General features: G+C 47.7%; 3 protein-coding genes and 1 pseudogene across 3 annotated transcripts; 2 read left to right on the top strand and 2 right to left on the bottom strand.

The window, feature by feature from the left end:
* Positions 1–1,670: 1,670 nt before the first annotated feature.
* On the bottom strand, positions 1,671–2,780 carry LOC124676209. The gene has a single exon (XM_047212280.1). The coding sequence runs from the start codon at positions 2,778–2,780 to the stop codon at positions 1,671–1,673; it is 1,110 nt and encodes a 369-aa protein (XP_047068236.1).
* A 5,303-nt stretch (positions 2,781–8,083) lies between these two features.
* Positions 8,084–9,925, top strand: LOC124670049 (probable 3-beta-hydroxysteroid-Delta(8),Delta(7)-isomerase). Its single transcript, XM_047206566.1, has 4 exons — positions 8,084–8,219; positions 8,302–8,448; positions 8,576–8,684; positions 9,598–9,925. Exons 1-4 carry the CDS (start codon positions 8,084–8,086, stop codon positions 9,854–9,856), a joined length of 651 nt encoding a protein of 216 aa, XP_047062522.1. The 3' UTR covers positions 9,857–9,925.
* A 3,137-nt stretch (positions 9,926–13,062) lies between these two features.
* LOC124678914 lies at positions 13,063–14,248 on the bottom strand. Its single transcript, XM_047214769.1, has one exon. The coding sequence runs from the start codon at positions 14,246–14,248 to the stop codon at positions 13,136–13,138; it is 1,113 nt and encodes a 370-aa protein (XP_047070725.1). The 3' UTR covers positions 13,063–13,135.
* Positions 14,249–24,766: 10,518 nt separating this feature from the next.
* On the top strand, positions 24,767–26,748 carry LOC124677025 (annotated as a pseudogene).
* The last annotated feature ends 243 nt before the right edge of the window (positions 26,749–26,991 follow it).

A 26,991-nucleotide genomic window follows, 5' to 3' on the forward strand; every position in this document is an offset into this window, starting at 1 on the left:
TAGCAGCAGAGGCTGCCGTTCGCAGCAACGGCGTCGGTCGTGGGTAGCAGCGGAGGCGGCCGTTTGCTGCAGCGGCGGCGGCCATGGGGAGCGGCGACGGCGGCCGTTCGCAGCAGCTGCGAAGGCCGTGGGTAGCAGCGGCGGAGGCTGTGGGTAGCGGCGACGGCGGCCGTTCGCAGCAGCTGCGAAGGCTGTGGGTAGCAGCGGCGGAGGCTGTGGGTAGCGGCGGCCAGGCAATGCTACCATCGACGGCCGACCTTGCTACAATTGGCGACCGGGCGTCGCTACAAAAGGCAATCTCTGATGCTACAATGGCGCGGCGGCGCTGCTACAAATGCTCGGATGACCTTGCTACAAGGGTCGGCCAACCTTGCTGCAAGGGGAGACCGGCGGTGCTACCTTGGCGTGGCGGCGTTGCTACAAGAAGAGGAAGGCGGTGGTGCTAGAGGGGTGCGGTGGTGCTATAGGGGCTAACGCCGTTGTTGCTTCGGTGGGTGGCGAAGCTACGTCACCGGCGGTGTGGTGTCGGTTTTCTCCACGACCGCGTGTCTGACGGAGGGGATGCGAGGCGCCGAGAGAAGATGCTACTTCTCAGGCGAGCCCTTGAAGGATTCTGCGGCGGCGCTAGCGACGGGGTTCTCCGGCGAAACCTGCGGCGGCGCTCGCGACGGGGTTCTCCAGTGACCTGCGGCATTACTCCGGCGACGGTTGTTACTGAAGGGAGGAGCGGGGACGGGGAAGAGACAGGCTGCTTGGCAACGCCATGTGCGGGAGTTGTATGACGTGGACCGGGTAGATCGTGGGGTGTGATTTTTTTCTTTTTTTTAAGCTGTTGCGCTAGCGTTCACGCTGCACGGACGGGTCAGATTTACATATCGGACGGCTGGGACCCGGGGGATCGGGGGATTTGATCCCCCGGGGGACGCTCAGCACGCCCCTAAAGGAAATTGCTAGCACCGATACAATTATCTGCTGAAAAACAGAGTATATATGGAGAACAAGGAACTTCCAAAGAAATATAATCTGATATAAACAAAAGATATTCCATCCTAATGACGATCATACATAACATCAAGTTGACAACAAAGAATATAACAAAGGCAATTTATGCTCATAAAAGCTTCATCTACATAGGCTCTGGCAAAAATAGGACGCTCTTCAGTTCCTTGGAACTATATACTCCAGTAGATTAACAAGGAGTTACTGCTTGTAAAATAATCTTCTATGGAATGCGAAAAACTTGACATTGATTTTCCAATTTCTTTTCTTTGGGTAAAGGCAATTCTAAGAACAAGACAGTGGTATTTGCAATAAAGGTATTATCGCGTTATTGTACCTGTCCATCCATGCTACCTTGAAAAGATAGATTATTAGACACTTCCATGCTGCTAATCCTGAGATAGTACATAGACGTGCGACGCAGAAATAATCTCATTATCTTGTAACAAACTCTAATTTCTTCTCAATGCACGGGAAAGGTTTCCGCCATATTTGCTCGAAACAAGAAGTAATTTCATTGTCTACCGTGATATATTACTAACTTAAGAGTCCAACCATCCCTGATTAGCATGGTAATAATGCAAGAAGCAAAAGAACAACATCGCTTTTAGTTCTTGAAACACGTCATCATCATTCACATCCAGAGTTACATAAAACAAGTAAAACACCTCTTACATCCAGAACACTACAGGAGAAGATCCCCGGAGATGCTTAGACACTACATAGGAGTTAGTGCGGTGGCGTGTGAATCGCAGCTCTCCCCTATGATCATACTTAAGGCCAAACGTGCTCATATGGAGCAGGAAACCATCGCGGTCACCAAAGGCGCACCTAAACTCCACTCCCTCACGTAGCACGCATTCAACAAGGCAAAACTTGCCGTCGCCCATGTATGCAAGAGTGGGCCTTGTATGTTGCACTCGCCTCTCCGGGACCTTGAGGAACAACTTCTCCTTGACCATCTTCCAATCCGGCTGCACATTACTTGCTCTGCTGCGGGAGGCGACTTGACAGGAGCAAATGTACCCATCTTTATGAAGCCCGACCCATGCGTCAAGCTCGCCGTCGAGGTAGCCTTGGCCTTGGAAAGGCAGCACCCATTCCCCACACCATTTCCACTCACAATGCTCGGTGTCAAAGGAGAAGGTACCCTTGGGAAGATGCCGATAGTTCCTGTCGTGTGCAGACATGAATATGGTGCGTCCGTCCGGGTGCATCGCGTAGGAGGTAATTTCATCATCCATGGCAAATGGTGGTGGTGAGGGCAAGCTTTTCCAGGACCAAGCCATAGCTGGCCTTGGAGACCACTCATCATCATTCCCAGTGGGTGCCCACGACATGGCCTCGAAGGAGTGCTGCTCGCCGCCATGGCATGATTTCAATGCATACAAGGTATCACCAGCAACCACGGAGATGTCAATGCCACCGAGCAGTGGAACCGGTAGGCTTGGGCCGATGGCGAGTCCTGCCGTGCTGGTATCGTATACAAGGGTGGGTGTCTGTCCGCAGCGCGGATTGGTGGCGATGAAGATGTTGTTGCCGAAGGCAGTGAAGCCCATGCCGAGATAATGTACTGGCGCCGCAAACCGGAGGGCAGCAGGGTCAGGGAACCCGACCTGCAGGTCGGTGCAGGTGTCTTGCAAGGTGTCGGCATCGATCTTGTGGATGCTGAAGCCCTTGTCCCAATCATCCAGCGCCAGATAGAGGTGTTTCTTCGGCACAAGCCGCGGCCTTTTGCCGGTGCGGTCGCCATTGAGTTGCGATTGATGACGCTTAGACATTGTCTCCAAATCTAATCAATCCGCCGGCCGTGGCTGTATCTGTGTAAAGAGATTCAGTTCTGATTTTGATTGGAATCAAGGGAACGAAACGATAATCTGAGGGTCGGCACAAGAATCCAGAATTAATAATCTGGTAATGAAGCGACTTGTCTTCGAATCCCTCCTCTTGTTTATAGAGCTAGGGTGGGGCTGACTAAATTGAACTCCCAGACCGGCTCGGTTTGCAGATAGGAAAGGTAGGGCACAGAGCAGGATATACCTGGAATCCGATTCGGAGCAGAACGACCATGGGGACGCCGCTGCCGCACGTTCTCTCCTCTATGTAGTAAGCGACATCGTCTCTCCTAACCGACGCCGGGACGGTTGCCGGCGGCGGCGAACTTCCTAGGTAGAGCCGCGGAAGGGACGATTCAGCAGACTGGGTATGGCCGTATGGGAAGGTGCTGGGCTGCTGGCCCATGTCTAGAGAGAAAGTAACGGAAGAAAGCATTGAGAAAAACAGATAATTTCATTCATGTTCTAAGATAATAATTTCATTTTGAAAACACCAAATAAAAAACAAAAAGATGTTTAGATTCGTAAACAATTTGGCATTCTATTACGTACTTGTTTGATACTCGCGTTGCTACGGGCTTCTCGAGCTTTTTACACCGCACGTGTAAATATAGTACTAGTACACATAAATAATTTACAGGTACAAAAAGAAATAGCCACCCACAACGTTGAAGCAATGAAGCGAATGAAGAATGAAGAAAAAACGATGAGTAGCTTTGAGTCATAAGAGCATCTGTCGCCAAAGCCGTCCCCAAAGCTATTTGGGACGTGTCGGATAAAAAAATGGTTCTAGCCGCGTCCCCCAAAGCTGATTTTTGTCCAGCACGGTCCGATACGGTGTCCGCCGCCCCGAGCCCGTCCCCGTCCCACGGGGGACGCACCGGGCACGCCGGACACAACGAAAAGCGAGGCGAGGCGATGTGGGCCCGACGTGTCAACGGCTCGGAAGGCTAAAACCCCCTCGCCTACCTTTGGTCAAGCGACGTTAATGGCGTCTCGTTGTGCATGGCCGCGTGGCCGTCCGCGCCGGCGTTATTGCGTGCAACCACCCGCTGTCGCCGCTGTACATTAAGACACCCTGCGGTTCGTCCCAACCTCTCACCGCTCCCAAACCTTCTCGTCGCCCCCCCCCCTCAGATCTTCTCCTCGCCGCTCCAAACAATGTCGACCTCGTCCTCCCGCAAGATCGCCGCGGCGAACGGCTTCGTCCGCGGCAGCCTAACCGTGCCGGAGGCATGGGCGCTGTACCACGCCCGATATCCTGTCCCGCCGGACATGCGGCTGCCAAGCAACGGCGGCTGGAAGATGGCCGTGAACGGCATTGGTGTCCCGCCGCCGCCGAAGCCGGGCATGGAGCAATGGAGGGACGGCATCAAGGCCCGGCGGGCTCAACTCACCGCCGAGGAGCGGGCGGATCCGACATGGGTGGCCAAGGACAACGACGACTGTTGGGCCACGTACTTCAAGGCCAAGTACGACATCGAGATGCACAGCACCACCGGCCTCATCGGTGGGTCCAACAGCTGGAACAAGGACGGTCGCGCCCTGTTCTGGGGCGTTCCGGGGCGCACCCTCGACAGCGTCATCTGCGGCATCTGCAACGGCGCTCCAAGGTTGGAGACGCCACCGTCTCCTCGAGGAGGACCACCGCAATGGTAGCCGAGGAGGACCACGTACTTGTCCTCGTCGAACTCTTCTTCTTCAGGACCGGCCCGATCGAAGCCGTCCTCGTCGTACCGCTCGGCGCCCTACACCGTCCCCAAACGCGTGGTGAAGGAGGAGCCGGCGACACCCGTCAACACGAGGTGTGGCGGCAGCGGCAGCAAGAGAGGCGTGGCGGCGCCCTCCTCATCCCGAAGCCGGAGGTGAAGGAGGAGCCGGAGGAAGCGACGAAGACGGCGCGGCTGGCGGAGTACGAGCGGCAGCAGCGGCTCATCGCCAGCAGCGACGACCCCGAGGACTGCGGGCGGCGTGCTTGGCGTCGATGAACGACAAGGACGCCTGGAGGGGCGACCTCGACATGGCGATCGCCATGTCCTTCCGCGACTCTGGAAAGCCACTCGTGGACCTCACCGACGATGGCGAGGTAGGACCAAGCGACTTAGTGAAGGACGAGCCCGTCAACGAGCCCGACGAGCGCGTCAAGCAGGAGGTCGTCACCGACGACATGTACAACTTCCACCAGTACTACGATGCCTCCGGCCGCCGCAAGTACTTCTAGATTAGGTTTAGTTTAAATTTAGTCAAATTTCGTTCGAATCTATGTAATATATGCCAAGTTTGGATAAATCTAATCGAATCTCGCTAAAGTTTAAAATTTCCGAAACTTTGTTTGGGGGACGCGACTGGGGAGGGACGTCCCCCAAACGTGGCACGAACGAAACACGTCCCACAAACGTTCAATCCGGCGTGGTTTGAAGGACGGTTTGGGGAACGGGACTGCAAATGCTCTAAGTTACCCTCTAATATTAAGGAGGAGGGGGTGATCTGGAAAGCCGAACTAGAAACTTGTTGTGCGCTCAATCCCTCCACACAATTACCATAACATATATATCCTTTCTTTGAAATCTCCTCAAGCATCTGTCTGTTTTTATTTGAGTGAGATACTACCTTGAACAAACATAGTTGAAGAAGAGGTTGCGGACTAGTAAACTTGCATTGAGTATTGGTGTCCTTTTACTGTTTGTTTTCTTTGCATCGTTTGATTCACTCTGCTACTTGAATAAGTTAAAAATCATGTTTGTTTCATCAATTCTCTGTTTTACATGATTCATCATTTGCTTGCACTTGTACTTTCTTCATATTGTCGTTTTGTGCTACTCTTTCACCCTACATTAATTTAAGTTCGTAGTAATTTGCATAAACTCTTATTCACCTCATCTAGTTGTTATATCCTGTTCTTTCACCCATTGACCCAACATACGATGTGGATGGGAACCCGGAAGATCCACAACCTGAAAGGGCGCCTGGAGCTACAAGAGAGAAAGGGAACTAAAAAGTGACAAGAACCGATGAAGGATGCCGCCATCACCACTCCAGCCAACAAACCAATCACAAGCCAACATCGCCCATGCCAAATGCCTAAGAAACGAGTAGGGGGAACCCCTAACCTAAATCCGGTAGATCTGGCGTAGCAAATCTGAAAGGACATGATTTCACCTAGAGGGGGGTGAATACGCGGTTTAAAACTTTTACAAGATGAGATTAACAAATGTGGAATAAAACTAGCATTTAATTCCTTAAGCACAAACTAAGGTTCATCTATGTGCATCAACAACTTATGATATGCAAGACAAGCAACTATGTAAAGTGCATAAGTAAATAACTCATGGGTAGGAATAACAGAGGGGACACAAAGACGACAATCTATTCTGAAGTTCACTTCCCAAATGAAGCTAATCTCTATTTGAGCGGTGCGGAAGCACAATGCCCTTTTAAGTGTCACAATGGCTCAGCACAATCTCCACGCTCTCTTGCACAATGCAAGATCCCACAATCCACTAGGGGACCCTTGAGGATGGTCACCGAACCCGTGTAAGCTTGGGGTAGTCTCCACAACTTAATTGGAGGCTTGATACGTCTCAAACGTATCTATAATTTCTTATGTTCCATGCTACTTTTATGATGATACTTACATGTTTTATACACATTTTATGTCATTATTATGCATTTTTCGGCACTAACCTATTAACGAGATGCCGAAGAGCCAGTTGCTGTTTTCTGCTGTTTTTGGTTTCAGAAATCCTACAAAGGAAATATTATTGGAATTGGACGAAATCAACGCCCAGGGTCTTATTTTTTCACGAAGCTTCCAGAAGACCGAAAGGGAAACGAAGTGGTGCAACGGGGCGCCGACCCCATAGGGCCGCGTGGCCAAGGGGGGGCCCACGCCGCCCTATGGTGTGGCCCCCCCCTGTCAGCCCTCTGACTCCGCCCTTCCGCCTACTTAAAGTCTTCGTCGCGAACCCAATAGAAGCGTCGGTAGCTCCGTGCCGGTCCCCTGGCCAAGGGTGCGAATCGGGCGCACCGGCGCCTCGCGGAACGACGGTTTTCGCGGGTAGGGCGTCTTGTCAGTGAGAGTACACGGCGATTCACAACCACGATGAGGTTCGAGGCTAGCAGAATGTTCGATTTTGATGCTACATTTGTGTTTTCTATAAAGCGGTCCCAGTCAGCCGGTTAGTGTTGGTTTTTCTTGTTTCTTTTTTGGTGGAGTAATTGGTGACGCCCAAGGAACTTAAACTTGCTTTTATGTGTAGAAGATAGAAGTGGATTGGCTGGTTGGATACTGAACGGCAGCAGTGAGTCATGCACTGCACTGCACTGGGAGGTCTCGGTACTAGTAGTAGGATTAATTAGGGCATGTACAATGGCGATGACTCAGCTGTCTGTAAGGGGTAGTTATTGGTGATTTTGGTGATGTGGAGGAAAGAGAATGAGGAGAGAGAGGGAGGCTGTCTGTAAAGTTACGTGACGATCCAGTAGGCTTCTTACAGACGGCTTACAGACAGCATTTTTGTTGTTGTATGAAGGGTGTCTATTACTTATACTCACACATGGTTATGGCTAAAAATAGATAATTTACAGACAAACCACTGTAGACACTGTCTATACTACTGTCTATATCTGATATGGAGTGCTATTACAGTCACGATCCGTCTAGACCATTGTACATGCCCTTAGGTGCCCCGAGCAGATGTAGATGTCTGCTTTTCTTGTTTCGAGACGGCGAAGAAGAACAAAGGAAGCATCGAGCGTGCAAAGGGTCAATCATTGGGGACGGCGTGGTGTTGAATCCGCAGCGAGCAAAGGAAATTATTAGGGGAAAATCATGCGGCAGGCAGTCATAAATCATCTTGGGGAAAATCGTGCGCGTTCCCAAGGACTCGACTCAATCAAGCGAGCAAAACCCGCCCGCACGCACCGGACTCTAGTCAATCCCTCCGACGCGGCGACTCAAATCCCGTACGCAATAAAGCACTCTCCCTCCGAAGAGGCACGCGTCAACACAAACGACCCATCGAAGCGGCCCCTGTCGTGCAGCCGAGAACAAATGGTGGGCTGCTGACCTGGCGCACGCTTCCTGAGTCCGTGACCGACTCGAATTCCCGCGGGAAGCAAATCTCCAAACACTCGGCGTTCCACCACGGTTACAAAATTCGTCCTTTGCCAGGCACGATGACGATCCCATCCATACAGTTCAGTTCAGTTCGTTGACTGCGAAACTTGCTCCAGCTCCAGCAGAGGCAATGGCTGCCCATCCTTACTCGCCGGCGGGCCTGGACCTCCCGGGCTACGTGCCGCAGCGCCTCTCCCAGCTCGAGATCCTCGGGCCCTACCTCGGCACCTCCCTCTTCGTTCTCCTCGCCGTCTGGCTCCTCTCCGGTAAACACCTCCGCGGATCCCGACCCGGCTCTAGCTACATCTCATCGGGTCATCAGCTCACACGCCTTTGGTTCGCGCGCAGGGAGATGCAGCAGACTGTCCAAGGTCGACAGGCTGCTCATGTGCTGGTGGGCGTTCACCGGACTGACCCACCTCGTCGTCGAGGGGTCCTTCGTCTTCACCCCTGATTTCTTCTCCAAAGAGAACCCAAGTTACTTCGACGAATCCAGTTAAGTTCATTGCCAGGCTCGTCTCCCATTTCCCCTCCCAACAACACCACTGTTTTCATTGTCCAATTAGTTCAGCGCAGAGTCCAGATGGAGTTTCGCTGAACCCGTTTCTTTCGTGTTGTGCAGTGAAGGAGTACAGTAAGGGTGACTCCAGGTACGTTGCGAGGGACACCGCCACCGTCACCCTCGAAGCCATCACGGTTCTGTTGGAAGGCCCTGGATCGCTGCTTGCAGTGTACGTCTCCTCGTCTTGTTTACGGTCCCTGCTTGCGTAGCAGTAGTACTGCACTTTCAGTTTTTCTGACATTGTGTCAGTGGGGTCAAGTTATTGTTCTGTAGCTAGTACTTTGTTGGTGATTCTGCCATCGTCCTAAGCCTCAATCATAGTATTTCTGAAATTTAATACTCAACATGGCACTTCCAAATTTTGTGGGGTCAAGTTATTGTTGGCTAGTTAGCCTCTGTTAGTGAAGGTCATTCAAACCACAGTTATGCAAGAGTCTTAAGACATCTGCATCACTCAGATTTCAGACTTGATTATAAACACCTTTCTTTTACGATGATGTGAGGCCCTGATCTCCATGACAAATCATCATTGGGCCACCCTTCGAATTAAGATTTGATGTCAACTAAATGACTAATGGAAGTACACAATCTGATGTAACGTCCGACCAATAGATGTTGGACAGAGCATATGCTTATGCTCAAATCCGCAAGTAGTGTGGCCCTCCTGTACTAAACCTAGTGTTGTGTTTACATGATATGAGGCAGGAAAGATAATGTGATGCCCACAAATTACAGAATTCATGAATACATGGAGGCTGTTTTCATGTGCTTCCCTTGTCGGTACTTTTGATGGCCCTAGAATAAACAACCATCTTGATGATTTCAGTACTCTACTGAATCTAGACAAGATATTACAGTCATACACAAATAACATATTCTAACAGAAATCAGGTGTGATTAGTCCCAATAGTGCTTATAAAATTCGTGCATATAACCTGTAAGGTCCATCAACTTAGTGTTGCTATTAATTTTCAAAACATTAATATTTGTATGATTCTACAGATTGATGTTCTTCTCAGATTGATTTTCAAAGCATCTAGATTTTAGTGATATTGCTCTTACCACAAACTTCCTGCTTGCAGCTATGCTATTGCATCCCGGAAGTCCTATAGCCATATCCTCCAGTTCACGGTGTGTCTGGGTCAGCTCTATGGATGCATTGTGTACTTTGCTACCGCCTATTTGGATGGCTTCAACTTCTGGGCCAGTCCCTTCTACTTCTGGGCATACTTTGTTGGAGCGAACAGTTCGTGGGTTGTGATACCGTTGCTTATCGCCAGAAGGAGCTGGAAAAAGATCTGCACTGCGATTCATCAAACGGAGAAGGTGAAGACTAAGTAGTGCTATCAATAGACTGGGGTTTGGCTGCAACCAGGACACACCGCGCCACTTTGCTCACGACATTAAATTTGGTCTGTTTTTTCTACGGCATACGACTCCTTGCGTTTTAGTTTGGTAATTTATGATGGCACATTAAACACCAAGAAAACTGAGACTGGAGAGCAAACAAATATATTTTTCTGGGGATAAAACTAAATCATTTTCATTTTTCCATCATCCGAATTCCTTATACTGTATGCTGCTAAATTCGAATCTCAAAAAAAGAATCCGCCATAGCGCACTTGTTTTAAGTAGTACTCTCTCTGATCAATAATAACTGAGTATCATCTAGACGCTTACCAGTTTATAGTATGGTTCAAAGTTTGTAGATATATCTTTCACTGTGGGTAGCGTCAACTTTACCTTCTTTGGCACCTTTCTATATGACTGATACACCTTACTGTACTGTGGGCGGTTCACGGTTCTAAAAGTATGGTTCAAAGTTTGTAGATATATCCTGATCGTGCTGATTATTAACTAAAATGCACCTAGCCCACCAGATAAGAGACCAGTGGCATATATGTGTTACTCGAGCTAGCTAGTGCCAGTGAAGAGTTGTTTGACAATGTATAGAGAGTTGATTAAGAGGCTACTACAAATATTCTTACTTGGATGGAACCAAAACAATAAAATCAGCTAAACCCTCCCTGTCGTCAACTCTAGTGACTGAGTTGCAGAACATCCATCATCTAAAATTAGTTTCATGCAAGGAGTTTGTGCCCGTAGAAAAGAAAGCTAAAATTAGCTAAGCCATACATTCGACCACCCAAATTTAGTTTCATGCAAGGAGTTTGAGGGGGCACAGAAAATAAGCTGAAATTAGACAAGCAAGACTCTGAAAACAAGCTAAACTTAGCTAAGGCAGATATTCGACCACTCGTTGGTTTAATGCCACATACATATGATTGGCCAGCCGTCGATGTGCCTGCCGCAATGCACGCAGACCTATATGTAGCGTTTGTACACGCCGGCGCATGCTCGTTCGCCCGCTCATATATATGGATGGATGGAGCAACTTTCCAGCTACCGTCCTTGTCCTCCATAGTGCCATCTCTGTTATTGTTGGAGTGACCACAACATCAAAGTGGCGTGTGCTGACACGCTGAGAGCCTCGTCTCGGGGTAAGACGGCGTGAACACACGCCTCCTTGATGTTGTCGTCGCTTTTCCGCCGATGAAAAGGATCAAGTGCTTCAAAAATATCAAAAGCGCATAAAGGTGACACACGAGCTGGCAATCCAGTACTTGCCAGGGACCCATCCGTCGACACAAATTAGGGTTATTTGCAATGTGCTTCCCCATGCAATTCAGTGGTTTTTTACAGCATTCCCGTATTGCGGTGATTTGTTTTTGTAGTGACTGCCCCAAATGTGTTGGTTTTATGCAATTATCTCGAAATACTGACATGTATGAGTTGCCCGTGGCATATAAAATGCAGCTATAGCTTCATCCTGTAGGAAATCGATTAGCCAAGACAAGTCCTTAATTTGAGGAGGTATCCTTCGTTTGGCGAAGGTGTGGAAGTTCAAATGTTTTTCATCTCGCTGGCCACATTACCGGACCAAACGTCACTGCCTATCCTCATACATTGGTCGCTAGTAAGTAGTAACTCGTTCGTTATGTATGGTTTGTGTGTGGATCCTCCTAGCTGATGCCTGCACTGTAAACAATATTTCCATTGATCAGTAAACCCGGCACTCTAGCGTGCTTTCTTCCTCCCGGGCCTTCATGCGTGAATACGACGACAAGACCTGTAATGTGGGCTGCCGGCGGCCAAGGTGGGCTGCAGCCAATGAGTGGCGTCTGGCTGCAGCGGCAGAGAATTCATCGCTGACAGCTTAAACTAACAGACTCTGGCTGTACATTTCTTTGGTACTAGTGCATGCATGATGTAGGATGTCAATGAAAAAGAAATAGTCATGGGGCGGAAAAGTGGAGTTTTCTGGATGTCAATGAAAAAGAAATAGTCATTTCCATGTCACGTCCCACAACAAAAGGTTGTAGTACATTAATCTGTTATGGAAGCAACAATACTGGAAACCTTGGGTTCTACCAACAAATACTAGAAACATACTACAAAGTTGTACCAAGTTTTTTTTACTAAATCCCCGACATTTAGTATGGATCGGAGGGAGTAGTGCATTACATAAAAAGTAGTACATTTTACAATCTTTAACTCTTTCCGAAGTTCACTTTACAAAGTTCAACTCCTAACCTTTTTCTTTAATTGAAAGCTATAGGGGAGGTCCTGATAGTATTTCTTTTATTAAAAGATGAGGATTATAGAGGGGTAATTGCAGTAGAAGGGGAAGGAGGAAATGTCCAAAGCAGCAAGGGGAGAGAGCAACTATACAGACTATAACGGAGGGAGGAAGCATATCCAGTCAGGATCTAAAAGGAATTGCAAGATCCTCCTCGATTCTGAAGGAAATAAGAAAAGATCCCTTTTGAATGGAAAAGACCAAGATGCTATAAGCTAGGGTTCATATTTTCTAAACTGTTTATTTTAACCCCAAAATGTCAAGTTTGCTCACGTGACTTATTAGTCGAAAAAAGATGAATGACTTTTTCATACCAACAATCCAAACATATACTATTTTTTTTGTTACATGAATACTAATATTATCACAAGGAATATGGATTTTTCCTAACGGCGTGTTCTGTTAATCCGTAACCTGAAAATCCTGATCTCTCGTATGGAGGCCTATTGATGTCAATAGTTGAGATGCACAAATACGCGTGTGTACAAACATGAGAAAATGTCATGTACATGGTGTAATATGAGTCATACAGTGACATTCAACTGTGTTATCTATAGTTGGTTTCAAACTGATTAACTCAACAGAGATGCATACAGTTTGTGCCCTATTTTGGTTCATTTGGAACATAACCATTTCAATTTTCTCTAAGAAATTGGTAGCACTGATCAAATATCTGCTTATAGAATCCGATGTTGTTACTATTCTTCTTTGAGAAAAAATTGATCTTAACAAACTAGGCTTTACTAAGTAGGTTTGTAACTATTACTGCATTTGTCAGTGCATAGAAAATTCCATAATCCTAATACCAAAATTATAATTTCTTCCAAAAGCAAATGTGCTTCTGCCAATTGGTGTACACAAATAATCGCTCCGACTCCATAAAATAGCCAAGAGAAGCAGGGCCTTTTCTTTCTTTATAGTGCCACATATCACAATTTACATTACTGAGACATAGTTTGCATAAAACATGTCAAACAGGTTTACATCCAGAACACTACTGGAGAAAACGATTGGAGATGCTTAGACACTACATAGGTGTTGGTGTGGTGGCGCGTGGTTTGCAGTTGTCCCTTGCGATCATATTTAAGGCCAAACGTGCTCATCTGGAGCACACAACCATCACGGTCACCAAAGGCGTGCTTAAACTCCACTCCCTCGCGTAGCAAAAACTCCACAAGGCAAAAGTTGTTGTTGCCCATGTACGCGAGAGTGGCCTTTGCCGATTTCAGTTGCCTCTCCGGGACCTTGAAGAACAACTTCTCCCTGACCATCTTCCACTCCGGCTCCACGGTACTTGTGTTGCTGCGGGAGGGGACTTGACAGGAGCAAATGTACCCATCCTTACGAAGCCCAACCCATGCATCAAGCTCGCTGTCGAAGTAACCTTGGCCTTGGAAAGGCAGCGCCCATTCCCCATGGCACCTCCACTCAGAATGCTTGGTATCGAAGGAGAAGGTGCCACTGGGAAGATACGGATAGTGCCTCTCGCGCGCCGACATAAAAATAGTGTGCCCATCCGGGTGAAGCGCGTAGGAAGTAAATTGATCCTCCATGTCAAATGGTGGCGGTGAGGGCATGCTTTTCCAGGACCATCTCATGGTTGGACTAGGATACCACGGCTCATCGTTCTCCAATGGTGCTGACGACATGGCCTGGAAAAAGTGCTGCTCGTTGATATGGCGCCGTGTCAAAGCGTAGAGTGTACCACCAGCAGCCACAGCGATGGTGTCACAGGCAAGCAGTGAAAGCCGTAGGCGAGGGCCAATGGTGATTCCTGCTGTCTCGGTGTCGTAGAGGAGGGCGGGAGTCTGTAGACAACGAGGGTTGGTGGCGATGAGGATGTTGCTGCCCAGGGCGGTGAAGCCCATATGAAGACCATGTACTGGTGCCGGTAACCGGAGGACAGCCTTGCCAGGGAACCCAACCTGCAGGTCGTCGGCGTAGGTGTATTGCAAAGTGTCAGCATCAATCTTGTAGATGCTGAAGCCCTTGTCCCAATCATCCAGCACAACGTAGAGGTGCTTCTTCGGCACGAGCCGCGGCCTTCTTACGGCGCGGTCGTCGTCGAGTTGCCAGTGCTGACGCTTAGACATTGCCTCCAAATTCAATCAGTATGCCTTTCCTCGCTGTGCATCTAAAGAGATACAATTGCTGATTTTGATCGCGACGAGGGAAACGAAGCGACAACAAGGATCTTAGGGCCGCTAATCTCTCAATGAGGTGAGAGTCTTCGAGTCCCTCTCCTATCCTAGTTTATATGGCGAGCCGGCGGCCGAACTAATCGAATCTGGAGACCGTCTCGGTTTGCAGATCTTGGAATCCGAGTCGGAGCTGAACCACCATGGGGAACACCCTACAGGAGTGCCAGAGAGGAATAGGGGTGATGCGCTGATCTGAGAGTGAAATCAGGAGGGAAAAGAAAAATGGGTCACCTGGTCGCCGGAGCTGCCGAGCCGTGGTCGCCGGAGTCGCCGGAGCTCTCTTTCGGGCGGTGTCGGTTCATTTTTTTTTTGTCTTTCGGGAAAACGCGGCATCCATCTTATCTAAGAGGAACTCTAATACTAGTACATAGCCAATTATTGGCTATAAGCAAGATGTCATGTTATTTATAGCTAATATGTAGTTAATAAGTACAATAGTTTTCTTCGTTTCAATTGATGATTCACATTTTATTTAGACTAGTCATAGTGGATAGTATCATACTACCTCCGTTTTAATGAATAAGGCGTCCTCGTTTCAACGAATATATAAAGATTATTTGAATGAAATTAGCATCATTAGTACTAGAAAAATTTAATATTAAGTAAATCTTGTGCATATATTTGTATTGAGATTCTACAAATCAATTAATATAAGCAGACTATGATACTAGTATATGATACCATGCATTGTGGAGATAGTAACATGTACTAGTACCACACGCATGATACTTCTATATGATACTATGCATTGTGACTAGTCTTAGTATTTTTATGGGTTCAATGTGTATGATACTACATATGATACTAGTACTAGGGCTAGCCTCACACAATTTACCTAGAAGCACGTGCTAGATCAAGCTTTTGCATAAAAGCCCACTTAGAGCAAGTACAATAAGTCCTAGTCAGCTGGCTATAAGGATTAAAATAGTATATTATTGCTTAGTTGGAGGAGAGAGAGGAGGAGAGAGAAGGAGAGTTGGCTCTTATGCAAGAGCCAGCTCTAGCACGTGCTCCTAGGCACTTTGTGAGAGTGAAAGGTGGGCCACACGTTGATCAAGTACTACATTTTTATAGCTCACTATTATATATGTTGGCTCTAAGTTGGCTATAGATGATATGGCACTGGCTTATAGCCAGCAACTGGCTACACTATTGGAATTGCTCTTACATTCTCTATCATCTTCTCTTTCCTCCAACTAGACACAAATATATTATTTTAATCTTTGTAGCTAGCTGACTAGTATTTATTGTACTGCTCTTACAAGTGCAGCATGGGGATCATGTAAAAAAAAAGTGCAGCATGGGGCATAGTTTTGAAAACAAAATCTTCGCTGGTTCGACCAGGAAAAACCTGAACCAACAACCTCACCGGCTTTATAAAAGGCAACGGTCCAAATAATAATAAAACTAGTAAAAAATATATTTCACAAGAGAAATCGAACTCTAGACCTTTAACTAGGAAGAAATAGTACCACAAAACACCAAATACCATTCTGACTTACCATGTTTTATGATTACATATTGAAATATACTCTCAAGCTATAGCAAATGGAACTAAACTACTTTTAAAGAAGATATCTTAGCATCCCGAGGAGATATTCCTTTATTTAGCATTGGACCCTCTATAGCAGTCATATCAATTTTATTAAGTTTTTTAGTTATCCCTTTGGCATATCAAGATGCCTTTTTATGGTCATTTCATTTTGATATTTGTTTAATTTTTATTTAAAAACATGGTTTTTGTTGCCATTTCTCATGGCAGTTGTCATTCTAGTGCTGTTCTAAATATATTTTTCAAGTAAACCATGAATGTTACTTTTTACTGGGTATTTTCAGGAGGAGGTAGCCACTTCTTACGCTCTCTTTCTATAACTACAATCCTTTTCTTTTCTTTTGGTAATATTTTTTTTTTTGCTTCTAGCAAGTTGTGCAGGCTTAGGGTTTGTTTGTGCCATAGGAGACTTACCACCCATCTCATGGTTACATATTCCATATAGTATGCTTTGTGCAAGTTTTTGAGTCATATTTATGATTTTTTTACACATATGCATGTGATTTTCTTACTGTTGACTGTTCGGCCTGCAAATCGGCGCATCAGTTGTGGCGCCGGAATTTTTCGACGCATGATCGGCCCGCTGGCCGTTTTGGCCCAGACCCCGACCAACCCTCTCTACTGCCGGTTCATTTCGGCATGGGTCTACCGAACCTTTTCGGTGCGTTGTTCGGCGTGTCGGCTACCTTGTTGTTTATTCCGGCTCTGGCGCCGACCGGCTGTCTGCCGGTTTGGTTCGGCCCAGCGTCCGGCCCCGTCGGTTTGCTCGCCGAACTCTACTGTCTCAAAATTTTATCAGATTAGCACTTGCTCAAATCTGATTCTTCTTTGGCTTCTTGTGTTTGTGACATTACATCTACCCCATGCCATCCTCTACTTGCTTACTCACATGTGCAGAGTTCACCGATGAATACTTGATGAAGCGGCAAAGAAGTGAAGGTTTGGTAGGCCTCGTGGATGCCGCACCAACAGACGCATCCCGGGGCAAGGCAGTTCAACACGGTACTAGTGCCAGTGGCAGAATGCCCGCTACCAGGACCAAGACTATGGCCAAGAAGAAGAGAAGGGAAGGATGATATCGGATCGAGTGAAGAAGAGGATGTTCCCGAAGAAAATATCTATACCTTCGCACTGCAAAGTGGAGAGAGTTGAGACCTCAGAACCCTTGCTGCTTTAAAAGCAACTCTAAAATGGGCCAAAACCGAAAAAGTTCGGCGACTTCCGAAAGTGGACCGGAACGGAGTCCGAACTCGCGGCCTGACCCGTAAACTGAGTTTGGGGGCCCTAGAAACTCGATGGCCGCCCCGTATTAAAAGGGGCCGCGGAGGGGAGTTCGGTTTCCAAACTCTACTCCCCTCCGCCGCTGCCGCCGCTCCGCCGCCTCGCTCCAGCTGCTCCGACGAGAAATTGTCGCGTCGCCAGTGCCGCATCGCCGCACGTCGACCTCCCCATGGCTAGCCACGGAAGCTCCGCTAGGGGAGGCGGTGGTTTGGGCGGCTAGGACTCGCCACCGTGGCCTCCCGTTTTCCGCACGGAGGTGGAGCGGTGCAAATGGGTCCGGTCGGAGGGCACGCGCAAGCGCAGCTCCCGCCGGTGGACAACTGGGGGCTCACGCCCCCGGGGAAGCTTGCGCAGTACGCAAACGGAGGCGAGGGGTCATCCTACGGTGGTTCGCGCCGCCCCCTCGCCCTCTGGTGTACGACAGCTCGTCAGAGGAGGAGGACGCGGCGCCGGCGAGGACGATCTTCTCCGCCGGTGACTACGTCCACGACGACCAGGAAGAGGAGACCGTCGTCGCGCAGTTGGCGGATGTGTCTGAGGCGGAGGCCGACGCCGTCCGCCAGGTCCGCGAGTACGAGTCGGCGCACCGGGAGGAAGGCCTCTGCCGCGTGAAGCTCGAGCTCGTCGAGCTCGACGCGGAGTAGGAGCTCGACGCATCCGCCGCCTCGCCTTCCTCCGCCACCACCTCCGTGCCGCGCGTAGAGACCCCTGGGGCCGAATTTTGGCCAAAATTAGCTCGTGCGGCTATGCAGCTAGTTAATTTAGGTTAGTAGTTCGAATTATGTAAAGTTTGGTGCTCAATCGGAGGAACAACTATCGTCTATATGTGTTCATCGATGAATTCTCCCATGAGAATTTTAATTTCGTTTTTTCAGTTCCTATTTTACTTTTTCTGTTCTGCGTGAGTGCTAAAATCAACCGAACTAATATTTTCGGGAGACTGAATTACAGTTTTCCGGTTTCCACTTTTTCGGTTACTACTAAAGATGCTCTAAGAAACATACTTACAAGGGAGGGGACAAGCTTATATGGACCGAACTGTAGCATGCTTTTTGGAAGGACTTCTATACGCCCATTTTAAGAATGGTACTATTGTGCTTCCCAAGGCTTTGAATGTCTCATACCACAACCTCTATGCAGCCACACACTTCCGCTTCATTGATGAAGCGCTATAGAAGATGGTTTGTTTTGACCTTGTGAGCCTCAATGTGATATACAACCCTATGCTTGTCCACCAATTTCATGCCACCTCCTTCTTCCATGATGACCTAGCTCAAACTATCACTTGGATGAGCCCGTTCCGCTTCCTTTGCGGTTTTTGTGAGGCTCTTAGATATGGTTGGGGCAGGACCAAAGGTTTCAAGATTCATTCTAAGCCGCCTATGGTCATTGGTCAGATTGCTTTTGCTTATCCTACTGAGCCTCGGCATGACCCTCCGAGTATTTCTAGCATGTACGATTACTTGGCTAAGCTCTTCCGGGAGAACCTCATTCAGAGGTCGGGGGATGAAGTTAGATGCCTCTACTACCACATCAACTTGTTCTACTATTGTCACCCAGATAACTTGAGGAAGATAAATTGGTTATGACTTTATCTTCAAGGAGCTGAAGAGGTCAGTTGAGAACTGAGAAGCGCATGACTCTAAAATATTGACAGTACATTCAACGCCTCATCAATCATATTTTGTTTGAAGATGAGATTCCTCATGGACAGCGCGCCAAGATGCAATTGATCACCATGTCTCTCAGTGGTCAATATCTTGATGTTCCTAAGATGATGCCTAGATCTGAGGGAAGGACCAAGAACTGCCATGAACCTCACTATACCAGTGGTGCCTCTAGCTCTCGTAGTGGTCATCCTAGCGGCGACGCCGGTTCCATTGCAGGAGCTGCCAAATTTCTGAAGAGTCTATGGGATGTGTGCAAGAACAACAACGACGTGAACCGCAATGCTCTAGAGTTGGCTCAGGACACTAGGAGGAGGCACAATGCCTTCCTCCAAAAGCGTGGTGCAGTTGTTCCTCCTAATGGCCCTGAGATGGATGAGGTGCTCCTACCAACCTTGTGATGCCAACTTGTGAGGATTCCATGTTCCAAGGATACACCTTCACTTCCTATATATGGTCCTCCTCACGCTCTTCGCAACATGACTTCTGATGAGATTGCTCCTGAAGCTAGCTTGGGCTATGATGACTCCAATGATCATGGCGATGATGCCTCCGAAGATGAAGAGTCTGAAGGAGCTACTCAGTGTCGCCGCGATTGGGACGTGTTTTATGGGGTTTGAGCGTTAGTCGTGCCTACTCCTTGTCCCTTTTTGGTGTTTCGATGCCAAAGGGGGAGAGAGTGTGTAGAGTCTATTAGGTTTACGGGTTCCTTGGCGGGGTTTTCCGAGATTCTCTGTATGCACAAGCCTTGCTACTTTATCTCATTCTTATTGGCTTGTGCTACCATTTGCTATTTTATCCTGAAGCATTTGCTTTAAATTTGTGTGATGGACAAGTTTGTATTAATTCCTATGTGAGACTTGGATATCTAGCTATGTTATTCTATGCTCGTTATCTCCCTATGTTTAGACATCCATGCTTATAACTGTCTATGCCATGCTTGTCTTATAAAGATAATGGGGGAGCTTCTCATTTTTATAGTTGATGCACTTTGCATTCAAACAAAAATTCAAACTAGTGCATACATTTTTTTTTGGTATAAGTCACAAAACTAAAAGTACAGAGTGCTGGAGGAGAGCACTAAAAGAAAGCAAAAACTAAGCTAAGTTAAGCTACACTATGTTACTAGGGATTTACAAGAAATCGCACAAAAGAGAGGAGAGAAAGTATGGAGAAAAGGGTCGCTTTGAGAGTTTCACCGGAACCGGCAGACAAACCGGCAAGGCCAGCCCCTGGGCTGTAATGACCAAACAGGCGCAAGGTGCCACATCGGTGCCCGCCGAAAGCCTATACTGGATGCCATTTTGGCTACGAGCCGACAGCCGCCGGTTGGCCTAGCGTGAGGCTTGGCGCTGCCGACTTCATGCTGGTCTGATCCATTGTGACTTTTTCTAAAATGGCTAGTTTCCCCCTAGCTATAAATACCCCTTTTTCCTTCTTGAGAAGCTTAGGTTAACCATTCATATCATATCCTTGTGCTCTCTCTCTCACCATCGTTGAAACACCATTTCTCGAGGATCTCCCATTCTACCCAACCAAAGCCAAATCCCTTTGGTACAAAGCAAGAGGACACCCCGATCTACGATCCCACCAATAAAACTTCATTCCAACTTCAGTTCAACAAGCAAGCTTGTTACTCTTGGGTTTGTGGGAAACCCTAGGAGGCTAGGGTCATCTGGAAGCATCTAGGTTGTGGATTTGCTCTACAAAGAATTTTATGAGGGTTTGGAGACTACCTTAAAGTCTCTACCACAAGTGAGTGAGCAATTACTTTGTGGGATAGGCTCCAGAGAATAAGGTAAGGTTTCGTGCCGTTGGAAAATCCTTCGTGGGATCCCACACCTCTCCGGCGTGACGTACTTTCCTCCTAAGAAGGGAACACGGGAATACATTTTTATCTCCGGGTGCATCGTTTATCTCTAACGATCTCTTGTCTTGTTTACATTTGAGATAGCCTTAATGCTTGAAGTACCTTGTATCACCATATATGTTGCCTCATCTAGTTTGCATTAGGCACATTTAATAGAGTGCAAAGCCTAAAACTGCAAAAGAATTCAAAGATTCTTTTTAGAACCTATTCACCTACTCTAGGTTACAATCTCTATCCTTTCAGCTACACGCATCGATGGAATGCCGGGAGTCAATACACACGAGTTTTCATTTGTTAGCGTTTGGGATGGGTAGAAGAAAACGAGACAGGCCCATTAAAGAAAGTGTCACGAAAAAGTTACACACGATTTCAAGTCATGAAATTGTTTGCGATGTTGGGCATGCATGCTGACGCTTACTATGTGTTGGGCTGTGTGGAAGTTTTCCGTGCGCGTACCTTCTTCAAGGTCTGCCATGACCATGCGCAGATGGTCAGGATTAGCGGGGTCAACGATCTTTCGCACCACACAAGGAACATACCATCTATGTGCCATGGGGTCCTTAAAAAACCCAATATGTACTAGTGTAGGGTGTGAGGCTGATATATAAAGCCGAATCAGTCATCTTAAAAGGAGGTCATGTTTTCTAGATTAACATGATGTGTTGTCTAGTGTAATATTACCGTTTCGAGTTTCGAGGGAGCTGTCTACAAACCTATGTGATTGTGATTTCTTCATTGAAGTTGTGGCCGAGCGTGGTGTTGATCTATTTTTGGAAAACATTGCATGTTTCTGAGATTTGAGATTGAATGACTAGATCTTGATTTAATCGGGTATTTATTTTATTTATCCTACTGATCGCCATGAAAGATTGGGGCTAAAAAACCTATTTGTATCACGATGATCCTTATCATCAACAAGATAGGAAGATACAAAGGATGCAAAGGATCGAGCTTCTTATGAAGATGTGATCAAGATACAACCAAAAGCCCCTCTTGATATAGTATAGCCACGTATTCTATAACCTGGTTTCCCAACAAACACATTGATTCCTGTAAAAAGAACACCTAGCAAAGACATACATTTGCCATGCGCATCCCTCTTGATCGTAATGATTACGCTTGATGCTTCATTCAAGCCAGAACGCTTCACCTGTTCATTGTTGATTTCTGAAGACTCATAATTTTCTCCCCATACACCTATGGGATAGCTTCATTAAAGCACATATTTACTCTTCATCTTGGTCAATTTTGTATCTTTTAGATCTCTATCATAATATCTGGAGGTAGACAAAGAATTATACTCCCTCTCTCACATTTTATTAGGCATGCACGTACCCCTAGGTCGCAAATTTGATCAATTTAGCATTAGTTATATGTTATAAAAAATATATCATTAGAAAGTTTAAATGCTCTATTTTCTAATGATATAATTTAAATTATATAGGTCAAATTAACGATCTAGGAATACGGGGAAGACTAGTAAACTGAGACGGAGGGAGTACATTTGATAGCATGCTCCAAGTCTTGGTCAACCGTGCCTCAACTCATAAGACATTATGACTTTGACATAGAACCATGGCTTGAATTATTATTTTTATAAACAAACTCTCAAGATCTTGATCATATATGTCGTTTGAGAGATTCTGGTGAGGCAGTTCTGGAAGCAAGTAGGCACAACTTGTGTGCACGTCGGATGTTCTGGTGCACCGATCGGTCAACCGGTCCACATGCTAGTTTAGAAAGATTTCGTATAGAACAAGTCGTTAACCGGAGCAAACCGGTGCTGGCGCTGGTTGTTCCGGCGTACAGATCAGTCAACCGGTCCACATGTTGGTTTGCAAAGATGATATACCGACCAGTGAACCGAAGCAAACCGGTGCTGGCGCGGGTCGTTCCGGACGCGATTGAGCTAGACACGGTCACTTACCGGAAATGGTACATCATAGGGTTTCGGTAAAGGACGGTGCCGCAAATAGTTGCAACAGGACCGACTGGCGGTGAACTCAGTGAGACCGGAATGTACGCCGATTTCGCAGAAACCTCTAAAAAATGCATTTTATCCTTTAAGCAAAGTTAAACATTGCTAGTTTTAACTCCATCTTCATTTATTATTCTTTATCACATCATATTTATATCTTCAAATCGAGGGTCTTCATGCCAAAACATAATGTATATCTTTATCTTCATGGTATCCATACTTGAATCCAATACGTGGTCTTCAAACAATACCTACGAAATATTCTTTCATATAAAACTCAACGAAAACATTAATCCATAGAGATTGTCATTAATTACCAAAAACCACACATAGAGGCAATACACCCATATACTTTCTTCGACAAAGGAAATATATTAATACCGTAAAGATATCAATTACGCACAACCTCTACAACAATGAAATGTCCTAAAGACATTAGGGTGCGCACACACAACCTTACTACAAAAAGGAAAAAAGAAGAAGAAAAACAAAAATCCCTGCTACAGTGATCAAAATATTGTAGATGCAACAAAATCCACTATCAATACAACACCCAAAGTACGTGCTCACAAAATAATGTCTTCAATAAGGCCATTGCCATGCACAACCAATTAAAGTCGCACCTTGGATTTTCACCCTAAAAGATGTGACTATATACTCCTGTGTTGCCGCTCTTGGTTGCCGATGCCGCTGTTACAAGTCTAGAAACACCAAGCGAAGTCATCATCACCACGAAGACTTAGTCCGACATTACTAGACCTCGGACGTTAGCCACCATAAAATTATCAACCATTGTATTCTTCATGGAAATCGGAAACCGACAAGCCCATGATGGAAACAAGCAACGAAGTTTCATGTCACTCCCTCTTGAAGCCGCATGGCTAGAAATATGGGTGCGCATGAGCGAATCCCATCATATCCAGCAATCTACAAACACCAGGCGCCAATGGAGATCGTCGACAGCTTTCCAGAACTTGTCGTCGGCTAGATCAATGAGGTTCAACATCAAGCAGAACACCTTGGTGCAAGAAGAACCCTAGGACCTCCTCCTTTATTAAGCAGACCGGCAAGCCCCCACCCTGCCGCCCGTCGGCTTCCAACAACAAACCAAAGATCTCAACGAGCACCGCCAGTCCGCCACCACCACCCGTAGCACGCGGAGATGAGGGGCTAAGTCGTACCGAGTCCCTCGAGCTAGGCGTTGTGCCGCTCTTGCGTCCACAAGGATCACCAAGGTCGCCGAAGAAGTCCGAGGCCGCCCTCAGATTCCTTGTTCGTCGGATGAGCCACGTTGTCCAAGACCGCCGCGAAGCTCTAGCCAGATATCCCACCACACGAGGAGGAGGCCCCCTCCACCGCCAGTCACACTCGAAGATGAGAGCCGCAACCGCCATCTGATGGGAGTGGTTTTCCCACCGGCTTCCTCCGGTGGCGGCAGTGAGATGCGGGGGATGATGGGTGGGGGAAACGACGGCTAGGGTTTCGCCCGAGCCGCCCCTGAGTGGGACGCAAGCTAGGGGTTAGAATCATGAGTGTATAGGAACTTTGCATCACCACTGTTACCATAAGATCCGGCGTCGCTCGCCTCATGACATCTATCTCGTCCTAGTATCCTCCTCGGACGCAGCGGGTGTCTGAGATGTTGCCCCGGTCGTCGGCCGGCCATGCCATGCCGCCTACCACCGGCGGCGGATAGCCTGGCAGATGAAGTCGTCACGAGGGAAAAAATTCTGGCTCGATATGCTGAAAGTTTATTTTGGACTTTTTGAGTTTATTTTGAACTTCTTCCTTTTGTATAGGCTCCCCAATAGTCAAATCACGTGCTGTTGCTGAATTGCATCAAGTCCGGAGCCTACCACGTGGCTGCTTCTGGAATGGATCAAAATTGCCACCTGACCATGTCGACCATCTAGTGCAAGTGGCGGCGGTAAAGCTTTTTCCTCCAAAAGCAGAGTAGAACGAAACTTCCACGAAGCTTCCTTCTATAAGCGTCGCTCTCAGCTATGAGTTTTGCACTTCTGCGAGTTGCAGAGCTATCCATGTCAAAGAAAAAAGAAAAAAAGTTGCAGAGCTATCCACAACGTTCGCTATGGCTCCTCTTGAGTTCGACTCTACCATAGTCCTCTCTCTGGCCTTCCTGGTGTCCTGCCTCGTCGTCGTCATAAGCTTCTGGTCAGGCCGCAAGAACGGCCTCCCGCCGTCGCCTCGGTCGCTGCCCATCATCGGCAACCTGCACCAGCTCCGCGGCGGCCACCACCACCGGACGCTGGAGGTTCTCGCGCAGCACCACGGCCCCCTCTTCTTCCTCCGCCTCGGCTCCATGCCGGCAATCGTGGTCTCCTCGGCGTCCGTGGCAGAGGCCGTGTTCAAGACCCAGGACCACGTCTTCTGCAGCCGGCCGCCGCACTACACCGCCCTCGGCACGCTCTATGGCTGCCGGGACATCGCCTTCAGCCCCTACGGCGACCAGTGGCGCCAGTCAAGGCGCATCGCCGTCGTGCACCTCCTCAGCACCAAGCGAGTCGACTCCTTCCGCGCGCTACGGCTGCAGGAAGTCGCGGGGTTCGTGCAGCAGATCCGTGCCGCGTGTGGCGCCGGGGAGGACAGAGGAGTCGTCAACGTGAGCGAGCTCACCGTCAACCTAACCAACACCGTGGTATCGAAGGCGGCCTTCGGAAGCAAGCTCGGCGGCGTGGAGCCGGTGATAATCCGCGACATGATGAAGGAGCTCACTGAGGTGCTCGATTTATTCGCCGTGAGTGACCTGTTCCCGCGACTGCGGTGGGTGGACTGGGCGACGGGGCTCGACGCAAGGGTGAAGAAGACGGCGGCTAAGCTCGACGGTATTCTCGAAGGCGCCATCACAGAGCACGAGAACAGCCTAGGAGACGGCGACGGTGAGGTTCGAGACCTCATGGACGACTTGCTGTCGATCCTCAACGATGGCGATCGGGGGTTCAAGCTGGACCGGATTGACATCAAGGCACTCATTTTGGTACGTTTTCTATAACAAAAGCAGCTTTCTATTCAAAACTGCTTGCACATATCTCAAAGCTAAGTTGAACGTCCAGAGATAAGCCAGGGACACCCACATATATGTAGAGTTGTATTTTCGTGAGAAACACAGTGAGAGTTCTTTTTTTTTTACTGTAACCATGTGAGAGTTGACGACCGACGTGACAAAAGAATAAGAAAACTCTATAGATTTGATGGCTAGCTATCAGTGTAGTTGGCTAAGAAATTTGTTGACACACACCCAGGAATTACAGAATTTGTAGATAGCGTCTCGGCCATCCATGTTCACAAGTTTCTTATCTTTCTTTGTATTGGCAGGACATGTTCCTAGCAGGCGTCGACACGACCTACAAGACGATAGAATGGACGATGGCCCAGCTTGTTAAGAATCCAAGAGAACTGGCGAAGGTGCAATCGGTGGTGAGACAGATTGTTGGCGGTACAGATGAAGAAGTCATTGAAGTGGACGTGGAGAAGATGAGCCTCCTACACGCCGCCATTAGAGAAGGATTGCGGCTAACGCCTACCATCATCGAACGTGAAACGATCCAGGACACCTGGCTACTTGGCTATCATATTCCAGCAAAGACCAGAGTCCCGATCAATGCGTGGGCGATCGGCGGGGATGCTTGAGTTGTGGGACAATGCCGAGGAGTTCCGTCCGGAGAGGTTCCTAGGCAAGGCCATCGACTACACCGGCAAGGACACCAAGTTCATACCGTTCGGCGCAGGGAGGAGGGGATGCCCTGGCGTCGGCTTTGCGATGCGCCTCGTGGAGCTTACGCTAGCCAACATGATGTACCATTTCGATTGGGAGCTGCCGGACGGGCAAGATCTAGAGTCATTTCAGGTCATCGAGGCTGATGGGTTGTCTCTTGGCCTTGAGTCTGCCTTGCTCCTTGGTGTAAAACCTTGTAAGAAGTCAAGGACCGTTGTGGAGTAGTTGTTAATTAATTCTCCTATATATAATCATATTATTAGGTATATGCAAGAAACAATGAGACAAGAATATCATCCCAAGTTCTTGAAGGACTTGTGTCATTGTGTGGTGATAGTGACATTCATTGGGAAAGCATACCTGCCGTAGGGAGATCCAGAGGGATTTTGGTGTGTGTCAATAAACAAACTTGTGGTGTTTTGGACTGTAGTTGTGGGAGAATACTTTGTAAGACTTCTAGTTAACACTAGGAAAGAGAATTTCACTTGGAACTTGGTAATGGTATACGGGGATGCTCAGCATGATGGCAAGGCCAAATTCTTGGTTGAATTGAT

The sequence above is a fragment of the Lolium rigidum genome, chromosome 7 (genome assembly GCF_022539505.1).
Source record: "Lolium rigidum isolate FL_2022 chromosome 7, APGP_CSIRO_Lrig_0.1, whole genome shotgun sequence".
Taxonomy (NCBI): domain Eukaryota; kingdom Viridiplantae; phylum Streptophyta; class Magnoliopsida; order Poales; family Poaceae; genus Lolium; species Lolium rigidum.

What these genes read in the sequence shown, in the direction of transcription:
- LOC124678914 (XM_047214769.1), bottom strand. Translation starts at nt 14,248, where the DNA reads ATGTCTAAGCGTCAGCACTGGCAACTCGACGACGACCGCGCCGTAAGA.
- LOC124676209 (XM_047212280.1), bottom strand. Translation starts at nt 2,780, where the DNA reads ATGTCTAAGCGTCATCAATCGCAACTCAATGGCGACCGCACCGGCAAA.
- LOC124670049 (XM_047206566.1), top strand. Translation starts at nt 8,084, where the DNA reads ATGGCTGCCCATCCTTACTCGCCGGCGGGCCTGGACCTCCCGGGCTAC. An exon ending in AAGTTACTTCGACGAATCCA is followed by an intron (nt 8,449 to 8,575) that starts GTTAAGTTCATT and finishes CGTGTTGTGCAG; the next exon opens with TGAAGGAGTACAGTAAGGGT. An exon ending in CCTGGATCGCTGCTTGCAGT is followed by an intron (nt 8,685 to 9,597) that starts GTACGTCTCCTC and finishes TCCTGCTTGCAG; the next exon opens with CTATGCTATTGCATCCCGGA.